The 12,562-nt window shown below is 52.0% G+C and overlaps 1 protein-coding gene across 1 annotated transcript; it reads right to left on the reverse strand.

Moving 5' to 3' along the window:
- Nucleotides 1-1,057: 1,057 nt before the first annotated feature.
- On the reverse strand, nt 1,058-9,493 carry LOC113622609 (interferon-induced GTP-binding protein Mx2-like). Its single transcript, XM_027111330.1, is given in 8 exon segments — nt 1,058-1,363; nt 3,250-3,388; nt 4,714-4,895; nt 6,635-6,657; nt 6,659-6,764; nt 8,114-8,306; nt 8,908-9,176; nt 9,478-9,493. Coding segments are annotated over 8 exon segments (1,131 nt in total). The 3' UTR covers nt 1,058-1,160.
- Between the last annotated feature and the right edge of the window lie 3,069 nt (nt 9,494-12,562).

Here is a 12,562-nt window from a genome sequence, read left to right on the forward strand (position 1 = left end):
AACTTTAAAGAAGGGCAAATGCACCAGAAGGTTAAGTAGCTCGTCCAGGGTCACATACCAGGTGGTCTGGTTGCTAAGTGTTTGCTGTTAACATAAATTCACGAAGGACCCAGTAGGATCATTTTTCCAGTGCTACTGTGAGTGCCTTTCCTGCAAGGGCTGAGTCCCAGCATGTGGGCACACAAGGATTAAATCTCAGATGTTCAACAACAAAGCACTTCAGCACACTTTTTTATCCAAGACTTAACTTCCCCAGACACCTTGAACAGTGGTTTTCAAAGTGTGGTCCCTGGGTCAGCAACGTCGACTTCAACTGGGAACTTGAGACATAAATTTTGGGACCACACCCCAGACCTCAGAAACTCCGGGACAGGGCACAGCCAGCTGGATTTTAACAAACTCTCTCGCAGATTCCGCTGCTCCCTCGGGGTCGAGAACCATGGGTGTGATTATTACAGAATCTTCTCTCTGTTTGGTGAGCAGAGTTTTCTCTCCCTGTGACCCCTAACACTACTGAAAAATGATCTGTTTCTTCCATTCAGGGCAGGAGCAGAGAGGAACAAGGAACCAGGGTGGTATGTATAGAGTGCTGGCCAGAACACGTGCGTGTGGCATATTATTTAATCCTAACCACAATCCTGTGAAGAATTAGCAGGATGAGAAAGCAAAAACTCAGCGAGGCTGAGTCATCTCCCAAGGGCACAGAGTAAGTAGCAAACCTGGTCTGCAAAAATTCACCATTTTTCCCACCGTCTCTCCTTAAAGCAAGAGTGACCTCTATATCTTATTATCCTTCTCCCCCTGGACTTGCTGTTCAGGAACAGCAAGTTCCTAAATAAAGTGAAAGGAAAAAAGTACCCGATTCAACGGGAAACATCCCAGTGTTTTGCAAGATTTTGTGGGACTCAAATGAGAAAGCAAGTGAAAACATTTTGAGAAACCGAAGTGTGCTCTGCCTTATGAAATACCCTATTACAATTTTTCATCAGAGTCCAAGAAAAAATGGTTTCTTTAAGTAAGCCAATAACTTTAACACCGAAATAAAGACGAGGGTAGGTTATGCCCATTGTATAATTTTTATATATAATTTGGTAGTCATCTAGGCCAATTCCGGTAGGCGGGGCTGCTTTCCATGGAGTCCAAGGTTGTCCTAAAGAATCTTACCTGAAGTGCGGATGTGTTTGAAAGAACATCATTTCCTCCTTGGTTGCTTCGGCCAAGCTCAGCTTGTTCGTGACCTCCTGCTGACCCCGACACTTCACTATCATATAACCTCTCTTGAGATGGTATGTGAGGTCCTGCATGACTTTCAGGACACCTTTCTCAGTGCCCTTGTCCACTAGATCTGGTTTGGTCAGGATTCCTGTGAGGTGATTAGAGAAGGGCACTGAAGAGGTTGTTCTCTACTCAAATATATGGAATGCTGCTAGGCTACGGGATCTTTTATTGGCCATGATCAGCAAAGCCTCCTGCAGCCCTGATGGCCCAGCGCCTGACAGCCCGTTCATTCATTCATCCCATCGTCACTCCTCTTACTTGTACTTTTCTTCACTCACCCATTCACTCAGATCATGAACTGCCTTGTGTAATTCATGTAACAAATGTCTCTTGGGTGGTTGCTGGGTACCAGACACTTAGGCAACATACATCATCAGAACCGATCCACTCCATCACCATGCTTCCCAAAACACGTCATCCCCTACTGTAAGGAGGGTCTGTGCCCTCTCTCTAATGTCTCCTGTCGCAGACTCACTCTGCCTCTTCTGGTGGGTACCTCCTTCGACGTCCTCCCTCCTTCCTCTCTCATGTTCCTGCCCTCACTCCTTCCTGCTCACATTGGACCAGAAGCTTTGATTTCCAAGTGACTGTGTTCTTGATGGACACTTGGTTTGCTTCCACATTTGGGCTGTTGTGAATACGGCTGCTGTGCACATGAGTGTATATTGCATTTCCTTTTTAAACCTAGCACACCGTTCTCTATTTCTGTACTTGACCTAGAATGCATGGAAAGTTTGCATTGATGTTATAATGCTGTTCGGAATATACTGAGGTCAGATTGTGTATACTCTATGGTTATAGTACTTAGCTGAATTTATAACAATAATAGCTAATACTGAGCAAGAACTTTTGGTTATTAGAGTGTGTGGCTAATGAGAAGAACAGAAAACTGTTACTGGTGTTATTCAATTGCTATGGAGACACTGATATCCAAATAGATCATTCTACTGAACGGATGATATTGTCTTCTGTGGTCGTCAATAAGACATCCCTAATGACTTCTAACTGCACAATGACTCATGACCCAAAACCTGAGTTTTCTCTCTGGTTCAGTGTGCTCTAGACACCTGTAGAAGTCAGCAGCTAACACGGCACAAGTGTAGTCTGGCATATAATAACACATTACACTTGAGCTGTATTCCCCTAGTGTCATTTTTATCCTTACTGGAAAACTAGGCATTTGTTGAGGAAAAAGTGGAAAAGGCAATGATATACTGAGCATCCATTTAGTGGAGGAAAATGACTTGCAAATTTTCAGGAAGGCAAACTCAACGGGTAGGTGAAGTGATTGGGGGAGAAGTGATATTGAATAATAATATTAAAAATTTTTAAATAGCAGCTATTATTTTCCCAAGGATATGTAGCCAGTAAGTGGTAGAACAAGGATTCAAACCCAGGATTAAACCAAGTCCCCTATAATGCCTTCCAGAGTGACTTTTTTTAAAAAAAAAGAAATTTAAGGGAACCCATCTGCCCCAGGAAGCATTCTGCTTGAATATAAATTCTGCAGACACCTGTGCTCCAAGGTAAGCCTGGAAGTATGTTCCCTGAGTATGTTCATACAGGACCTGGGAAAGTCTTTTCCATGCACCAGGGACTCACAAGAACTTTACCTGTGGAACTGCAGAGCTGATGGGTCACTTTCTCCTTTCTGGACCACTGTGGGAGAACAAATAAGGCATTTCTCCTCCCCCATCCAGAATGGTTCAAGAATGCAAATAAGCGATGATAGGAAGGAGGGCAAAGAACCTCCAAATGTTGGCCACACATCTAACCCTGACTGTCAGTGAGGGTGACCCATCTGCTGTGCTCGACTCCACCCCGAGCCCATGGAGCTTCCCTGAGAACAGCACTTGGATCTAAGGCAGGATGTGGGTGCCTGTAACAGAGCTACATTCCAGGACCTTCTAAATATATGAGGGGTCTCCCCCTGGCTTCCTGTCCTCTAGAAGCTTGGTTCTTTCTTCTTACCTATGGTCCTGTCTCCATCGGGGACCACCTCCTGAGCCATGCTCAGTGCCTCCGTGGTGGCGATGTCCACGTTGCAGGGGACCACCACTAAGCTGATTGTCTGCTGCCTCTGGATGTACTTTTTGATAAGTGCCTTGATCTGATGCCAAGGAATAACAAAGGAGGAATACGTCTCTGGTCACCCAAGAGCATGGCTAGACATCTCAGAGCATGACCCAGTTTTTACACTTCTGGGCTTTGACTTAGCCTGTCCCCTTCCTCTGGAATGTCCACCCATTGCCCTTATTGAGCTCTCTGTTGATGTCCTACTTATCCTCCAAAGCTCATCACTGATGTTTCTTCTTTCTCAAAGACTCCCTGATTCCTATGGCTAGATGAGACCCCTCCTTCATCGACAGATCTTCCCTGTGACACTCCTGAGATTATGGCAGGAAGGAGCAGCATGCTCTGACCCCAGGCAAGCATCTTTCTCATACCCTAGGAAGTCCCACCTGTTTGCTGAATAAAGTGGGGTAAGAAGTGTGGAATTAGTCCCTTAACGCAGTAAGGGAAATGACCTAGCTACACTGCTCCTAGAGAGACAGAGAATGGTGATTTGGATATAGCAAGAAAGAGTAATTTAACTGCCCAAGACAGTGGAGCTAGCAGAGACCCCATCCAGAAAGGACTGACACAATCCTAGTTGGGCTATGGTTGAGTTCCCAACACTGGAAGCGCCTCCCGTCAAAGGGAGGAAGGCAGTTAAGTGACCCCAGTCCTAGGGCAGGAGGGTATCACCTTCTCCCCATCCTCCACCTTGTCCCTTTACACCCTGGACCCCAACCCCGCTCCTGAGACCATCCTCGTCTCCTTGGCCTCTGTGTGAGCTGGGCTGGCAAAGGCTTGACACGGCTGCTCTTGGGGTGAACCCAGCCCAAAGATCACGTGTGACTCTGGCATCCCAGTGACGACTGTGTCCTCAGGCAACCTTAGGGGGCAAGGTCTTTGGCAAAGAAGCCCAGGGCTCAGTGGCTGTCGGTTTGTACTGGGTCACTGCTGGTCTGCAGTTCTCATTCCTGTGCATTGTGCCTTTCTGCCCCTGATCAGAGATAACAGTCTGAGTTCCGATTGACTTATGTAGCGTTAGTTTAAAAAACTGTTGCTAAAATTGGCAGATCCCATGTAAAACTCCAATTTCTGGCTTCTTTTAAATATCGGGATAGTGGTAACACTGGGCCAACATTCTCACAGGACAACATTGGGCAGGGTGTCAATACCTATACACCTCCAGTGCCACGGAGTCAACTTCTCCTGTTTCCATGACCTTTCAGGCCCTTGTCAGAATCTGAGTTATGAGGCCCCAGCCCTAGATGGTCCTACCCCAGCCTCCTCCCCAGCTACTCAGAGTGAGGGCTGGGAAGGTGCACCAGAGCCCTTGGGGCTGCCGGCAGAGACCTCAGAAGTCTCCCGAACTTAGCGTGGGACCCATTCCCGAGTTCCAGAAAGGCGCATCTGCAGTCCGACATCATGGGGCTGGTTTCCCACGGCCACCCTGGTGATGCCGGGAAGATCAAGGAAGGTCAGATCTAGAACCTGAGGGGAGGTGATCTCCAGACCAATGAGCTCGTGGCTAATGCCAACTCCATTCCCAGCTACGGCATCCTGGGCTACAGAGACCGAGAGGAGAAAAACCGGGAGTCCAAATGAACAACCCAACTTAGCAGAAGCAGTGAAACCTGTGGGCAGCTACATATTTCACCTATATTTGGGGACAGCCCTGATGTGAGAAATAGGCAGGGAACTTAGGGCACAGCCCTGATTAATTGCCTGATTCTCTAGAGATAGAAGCTGGGGTGGGGAGATGACAGCCAGGCTGTTCCTCTGTAAACTTTTCCTGCCTTAATTATCATTCAGGGTCACGACCTAAGATATGAGTTTGTAACTTTGTACTGAAGTGTACCATACAGTACCGGAAAGTACCCATTGTCTTAAGCAGGTGGCTTGGTGAGTTTCACAGGCTGGACCCTGTATTAGTGCTTATAGCGAGGGCTCTTCCTTTTCATTACCATGTGTTATTCCACCCTGTGCCTCGATCCAGTCTACTGTTGATGGACAGTGGGTGGTTTCCAATGGGGGGCGGGGGTGGCGATCACAAGGGTGCTGCTATGAAAATTCTGGAAGCTGACTTTTGGTGCACCTTTTGGCTGGGGGTGTACTCAGGACTGGAGTTTGGGGGCATCATGGGGTGGGCACACCTCCAGCCTGAGTGGACATTGTGCCAGTTTTCCAAAGTGGTTACAGCAACGTGCCCTCCCATCGGCAGTGGACCAGCGTTCCAAGACACTATTCTAAAGAAGCTCATTATACATCCTTACACAGAACGTTCACCCAAGCTGGCACCCATGGTGCCCTCCTAGTCTTGCCCACAGAGCTCATGGCTAGAGAGAGTCTGGGCAGATCTGGACAGGGCTGCAGGATGTGCCGGGCACGAGGCAGCCCAGCACAGGCATGGCCCGCACAGAGGGTGCAGAACTTTTATTATCGGAAGCTAGGAAACTTGCCAATCGAGGGTCTCAAGAAGTTTCTGTTCTGAGGGGTGGATGCTAGAATTGGGGCAGTACGTCTCTATTTGGGGAGGGATCCCTCTGGTGAGCCAGCTGAGACAACAGGCTTCTCGGGGTGCTGAGCCCAGGGAGTCATGTAAGAACCCCAGCCTCCGATGCTAAGTTTATTGCTTAGTAAGGAAGAAGCCCAGCTCCCTGGAACGGGAGCTGTGGCTGCAGGGTTTCCTGTTATGATCAGGGTTGATTTCCGCCTGCCCGGCTGAGCCCAGCTTGAGAGCAGGAAGGGGGAGAAGCCCGGGGGAGGGGTGGGCATGCTCAGGGACCTAGGAGGCAGGGTTGCGAGGGGTGACCTCCAGGGTCCCCTCTGAGCAGGTACAGAAGTGGATTCCAGGAGCAACTGAGGCTTCTGCTCATTCTATGCTTACCGAAGGCTAATCTCAACTGTTGGCTTCCAGAAATGATGGGTGGGTGGGGTCAGCGTTGGGGGAAGCTGCCTTGGATGGGGACAGGGACGTGGCCACAGGCAACCAGCCACATTAGGTTGGAGCAGCTCCTTGGGACACACATACCCGGCAGTGACCAGGGTAGCTGGGGCCGGGGGTCCTGTAGGGGACACTTCCCAGAGGAGGGGCAGGTAAACTGAGACCCAAAGAAAGAGTAGGAATTAGGCAGGCATGGACGAGGGACAGCATGTGAGGGACGGCATTTGAGGCAGGGGCACTGGCACGTGGAAAAGCCTGGAAAGAAGAGACGGGTGCCTGCTGTGGAGCTGGAGAGGCCCCGATGACCGATGATGACTGGGGTTAGAAGGAGCCGACCTGTAGCCGCCCGCGGGGCCGTACCTTTACGTATTTCCCTCTCCACCCGAGGGGTCTTGCACCTGGAGCTCTGTCTTCCTGCAGCTGATTCTCCCTGTCCACTTGCACTCCTGCTTTGTCAGTTTCAGCACCAGCGGACACCTGGTTATGATTCCTGAGACTTTCCCAAACATCCTGTTTCCCTTAAAAAGAAGCCTTCACATGTGCCCTTTGCTCTTATTCTCCCCGGTGTCCCCAGAGGCCTCATCTGAAATCTCTAGGGCCTAGGTACAGAAATCTCCAAGCCCCATCACTTTCCCCCGGGCCCTAGAAAGGCCTGGGGCATGGTCCAGGTGGAAGCCCAGGGCCCGGACAGGCAGGATGTGAAGCGGTGAGATCCGCCTGACCCTGTCCGGCCCCTCCAAGCCTCTCCTGTCCGGGTGTGGAGGCAGCACACAGCACTGTCCCACAAGGCAGGTATGTCCAGGGCTACCTGCCTGCCTCACAAGACTGCCATGGCCACACTGGCCTCCAGACTCTCTGCTCTGTTGTTTCTCTCCCCAAAATGCTGAACCCAGGGCGGAGGGGAGGAGCCCTGTCCCCACTCTGACTCCATCACATGTCAGGCACTGGGGCTGGTGGGAAACTCACAGGAGACTCTGGAGTAAAGGACCAGCTGCCTGTAGTCAGGAGGAGGCACAGGCCGGGGCGCTCTTACTGGGGGCTGTGCAGGGTCCTGGCAGCCCTCTGGCATCCCCACTCCCTCCGCTGTGCCCAGGGGGCAGCCCTGGCCCCCTGGGTTCTGGTTGGGTTTGGCCGATGGGCAGTGCTGGCAGGAGAAGGGAATGAGGGAGGGAACCAGGACAGGGGAACCTCTACCCACTACAGGATGCCATCTCTTTCCTTGTTTTTTTCCTTTATAATTATTTTATTAAATCAGAAATGTACAACAGCTTTTTAACTCTACACACACTTTAAAAATGTTTAAAGGAAACAGGGACTTCCCTGGCGGTCCAGTGGTTAAGACTCTGCACTCCCATCGCAGGGAGTGTGGGTTCCATCCCCGGTTGGGGAACTAGATCCTGCATGCTGCACAGCATGGCCAAACAAACAAATGTTTTTAAAGGAAACATTGTGTCTTATCACACCATGATCCTGGCTAATAGCTTCTCAAAGCGTTGAGAAAATTCTTCAAAAAGACTTCACATGTTACCTGAAACTCACAAATTAACAAGATCAAAGAAGAAATGCTTCCACACTGTTAGAAAGATGACTAGAAAGAAACCGACTGATACAGGCTCAGCGATGACTACTGACAGGTGAAAGAGGACTCAGAAACTAGGGGCAGCAGGAACACCCAGGGCCCTGCCCCCCGGCCCCCCGGCCCACACCACGCACTCCAGACGCAGCCATCCAGGGCCTGTGGGAGCTGCCCTCCCGGGGGCCTTCCCAGCGACCTCTCCTGAGCCCACTGGTCCCCGGGATGCCTTGTGGCTTGCAGGAGGCTGGCCCGGCAGAGCTTACCGCTGCCTCTGGGAAGGGCGACCCCCTATAGCGCCTCCAGCACGGAGCTCTTGCCTGAGCTCTGGTCCCCAGTGACAGCGATGGCAGGCAGGGCCAGGCCCTGCTCCACGCCCAGAGCCCGCAGGGAGTCGATGAGGTCAATGCAGGGCCGCACCTTCTCCTCGTACTGGTTGTACAGGTTGTTCTCAAGCCCCTGGAAGAGACACAACAGACTTCCCGGTCTTGGCCTCCGATGGGGCTCCCACCACCTTCGGGAATTTGTGGCCGAATTAGAAACAGGAGGGATGAGAGGTGGATCGGGATGTGCCTGTAGGGAGGCCCCTGTGCTCTCGTCCTGTGGAGGATTTGCTTCTGCTGCTGGGGGGAATATTTGGCTGGGGCTGGAGATGGAGATGGAGACAGGCAGAGACAGGCCATCTGGCGCCAGGGGGCAGGCGTTCCCAGCTGGAGCGGGGAGAGGAGTGGGCCCATGGCTGCTGAGCTGGGGTGGGGTGGGGAAGGCAGTCTGGCAGTGATGACAGCGTTAGTCATAGCTGGAGGCAAAGCTCCCAGGAAGGAGACCCCAGCACAGGGAACGGAGCCCCCAGATTCATGTCCAGGAAGGCCATTGCTGCCCCCAGAGACTGTATCTGTCCCTGGTGCTTGTTGGAAGTGCCCAGGAGAGAGGCGGACACTAGTTGTGCACCTGGGGCTGGACCAGACTCGCAGGTTTTATTTCCCGCCTTTACCCGCCCCCACAACCCCCGGGGGCTGCTGGGATGCACCCTTCCTGGCCATACCTGCAACCGACTTACCTTTGACGTCTGCCGGTCCCTGTTTCCTCCTGGCTGCTCGTGGTTCAAATTCAGCAGATTGAAGCCCTTGGCGAGGAAAACCGGGTCCTTTCCTCTCCCCTGCCAGTTTGGGGGGTACATCATCTGTCCAGGTGCTGCTCCCGGTGGCAGTAGTGGCTGCTGCTGGAAGGAATTCATTTCTTCTTTGGGACAGTGTTGGGAGGAAACTGAGCTGCACGTAGGGCTTAGGCACCAGCTGTCTCCTGGGAAGCTGGTGGGTGCGGTCACCACTGCTCAGCACCTCCGATATTCCTGGCAAGCTCTACAAAGACACAAGTTGGGAACGTGGCCAAACGTCCCCCAGCAGACCTCCCCAGGGCTGCATTTTTTCCGGCTCTGCCTCGCCCAGCCCCGTACAACCCACCCTCTGCACACAGGGGAGGCCAGGAGCCCAGCAGAGGCCCCGTCTGCAAGAGGGGCAGATGGCAACACACAGGCGCAGAGCACAAGAGGGGTCTCCATGGGCCCCCAGGGCCTGGGGACGAGTGAACTCCACGCTTCCACAGGAGAATTTGAATGTCCCGCTGTTACTTCTGATGGGCTCCATGTCACCTGAGGTTCAGGACTGGACAGGAGACCGACCGTAAGGTGCAGAGAGATGACAGGCAGCCCGTCCTGGGTCCGTCTGAAGCCAATCTCTGCCCTGCCATCATTGTTTCTCACACAGACTAGGTCAGGCTGCTGGGGGGCCTGGGAGAAATGGTTGATTGGGTCTCTTGCTTCTCCACGGGGCCTGTAATCAGGTCGTCTGCACCCTAGAAAGAGCTGGCGGTATTGAGTGCCGGCCTCACCTAGCGCTGCTCTAAGATGCTCATTTCATTTTCACAACAACCCTACGTGTTAGCTGCCAATCTTCATTTCTCCAGGTCAAGAAGCTGAAGCGCAGAGGTCCAGTTACTGGCCTAAGTCAGGGCCCAGAGGCCAGCCAGCGGCTCTGGGTCATGAACCCTTTCCTGCTGTGACCTCCACCGGGAGCAGAGTGGATACAGCGAGTGGAATGGTTCCCCCCCCCCCCCCCCACCAAATGCATGTCCACCTGGACATGTGGATGTGACCTTATTTGGAAAAAGGTCACTTGCAGATGTAACTGATAAGAATTTGGAGATGAGGGTGGGCCCGAAATCCAAGAAGAGACAGGCAGAGAGGATTTGAGACCCAGAGACCCACGGCCAGAGGGCGACAGAGGCAGAGATTGGAGGGAGGCTTCCCCAAGCCGAGGAACCCCAAGGGGGGCAGGAACCCCAGAAGCTGGGATAGAGGCCTGGCAGGGACGCTCCCACACACTTCCAGGAGGAGCTAATTCTGCCGACGCCTCGACCTGGACTTCTGGCCTCCAGAACCAGGAGAGAATAAATGTCTTGTTTTATGCGTCCGAGTTTGGGGAATTTTTTATGCCAGCCCCAGGGCACTAACCAGTGGGGAGGATTGGAGTCTTGAGGTGGCCCCTCCCCCGTAGCTGGCCTTTGGGGCGTCCACTGGTACCCCGTGTCCAGCTGTGGGCCTGCAGTCCAGCCCTCCGTCCGTCCCCTCTCCTCAACAGCGGCCCCTGTGCGCACATTGTGGCCCTTTTCCTTCTAAACTCCTGGTCTCATCGTGTCACTGCCCTTTCTAAAAACCTCTGTCATGTTTTCTTTCAGAACAGAGCTCCTAAAACATTTGGTCGTAACCTACTTTTCATATTTTATAGCACCTCTGAATGCCGGGCCGAACAGTTTGTCTTCCTCAGACCGCACATACGCACATTCACAACTTTGTGTGTGCCACTGACCTGTTTTTAAAAATGAGGGTGATTTGTTCATTCATTCATTCAACAAGTATGCTTTGAGGACTGATATGGGCTGAATCACGTCCCCAAGTTCCTGTGTTGGAGTCCTATCCCCCAGGACCTGAGTGTGTCTGTACTGGAGATATGGCCTTTAAAGGGGAGATTGAGGTAAAAAGAAGCCACTAGGGTGGGTCCTAATCCAATCTGACTGTTTTTATGAAAAGAGGGGATTAGGACCCAGAGGTGCACAGAGGAAAGAGCTCGTGAAGACACGGGGAGAAGACGGCCGTCTACACACCCAGGAGAGAGGCCTCAGGAGAAACCAACCCTAATGACCCATTGATCTTGGACTCTTGGCCTCCAGACTGTGAGAAAATAAATTTCTGTTGTTTAAGTCACCCAGCCTGTGACACTTTGTTATGGTGTCCTGAGCAAACTAATACAAGGACCTACTATGTGCCAGGTAGTTCCTGCCATGGGGGTACAGTGGTGATCAAGACAGATAAAGTCCCTGCTTCTAGTATATACATTCTGTCAGGGACACCCCACAAACAAATAAGACAACCGACAATGATATAACCCCAGGTGACCATGAAGTGTCTGGAAGAAAGGTAGTGGCCTATAGAGCCAGGGGTCAGCTGTCAGGGGGTAGGGAGTCTGTTTGAGGGTGTGTCCGTGTACAGGAAATGAAGGAGCAGAGGAGCAAACATTTGAGGACCTGGGAGGAGCCTGGCAGAGGAAACATAAGTGTAAATGTCCTGAGGTCAGTATGAGCTCAGGGAACTGGGAGAAGCACCACTTTCTCCTGGGGGGCTCAGAAAGCCCAGCCCAGGGGCACCTCCTTTCTTGGGAGGGGGCTGGCCTCTCTGCCTCGTCCTGTCTGGACTGTGCCCTGGCCTTTCCTGGCATTGTTAGGGCATTGTTAGGGCTGGACCTGACACTTGGGTTTGGGCTGGAAGAAGGCAGAGAAGGTCTTCTACCGGCACTCTTCTGAGTGGGCAGCCCCACTGACCCCGAGACTGTAAGCGAAGGGGGATCCCCAGGTTTGGCCCTGCTCCCCGGGGAGCCCTGGGAAGGCTGTCAAGTGGAAGGAGCGCCCTTACCTCTGTGTTCAAATCCTAAGCCAGCACTTCTGTTCCCTCTTGTGGATGAAGGGCAGTGAGATCGCTCCGCACAAACTCACGAGTGAATTGGTTGGAAGGCCAGCCTCACAGCCAACCTGTCGGCCGATCCCAATGTTTGGGGCTGCGTGGGAACGATGCAGACACTACCTGGCCAGGAACCGCTGGCGCCTAGCCCTCGAAGTCCCCCGCGGCGTAAGCTAGCTTTAGAGGAAAGGGCTCTCAGACAGCCCCTCCCTCTGGTTGGGGACCAAAAATAAATCTGGATTTTTTCCAGCGGTTTTGTATCTTCCTGTTCTTCTGAATTTCTCTCAGTCCCTGTGGTTTAGCCTTTGATGTGTTCCGCATCTCACAGTCTCCCACGCTACCATACTCCCCAGTGAAATTCTTCGTTTTACAAAACACCTAGCCTTCCAGCAAGTATCAAGAGAAAATATGATCTCATGCAAAACAGCTCTGCTTTTTTTTTTGTTGTTGTTAATAAAATTGCCCTAAAGGACGTATCCAGTGGAGTTCCCTGGTGGTCTAGTGGTTAGGATTCGGCGCTTTCACTGCTGTGTCCCAGGTTCAATCCCCGGTCGGGGAACAGAGATGAGTGGTGCGGCCCACCCTCTCCCCCCAAAAAAAACCATATCCAGGGATTTATTTAATCTCCTTAATATAAGGAAATTATAGTAAAATTATATTAACTTGCTTAATATAAAAACTCAGGAGATTACTTTGCAGAGGG

This window comes from Aethalodelphis obliquidens, unplaced genomic scaffold, assembly GCF_003676395.1.
Source record: "Aethalodelphis obliquidens isolate GAN/ISIS:26980383/991018 unplaced genomic scaffold, ASM367639v1 scaffold1, whole genome shotgun sequence".
In the NCBI taxonomy this organism is placed as follows: domain Eukaryota; kingdom Metazoa; phylum Chordata; class Mammalia; order Artiodactyla; family Delphinidae; genus Aethalodelphis; species Aethalodelphis obliquidens.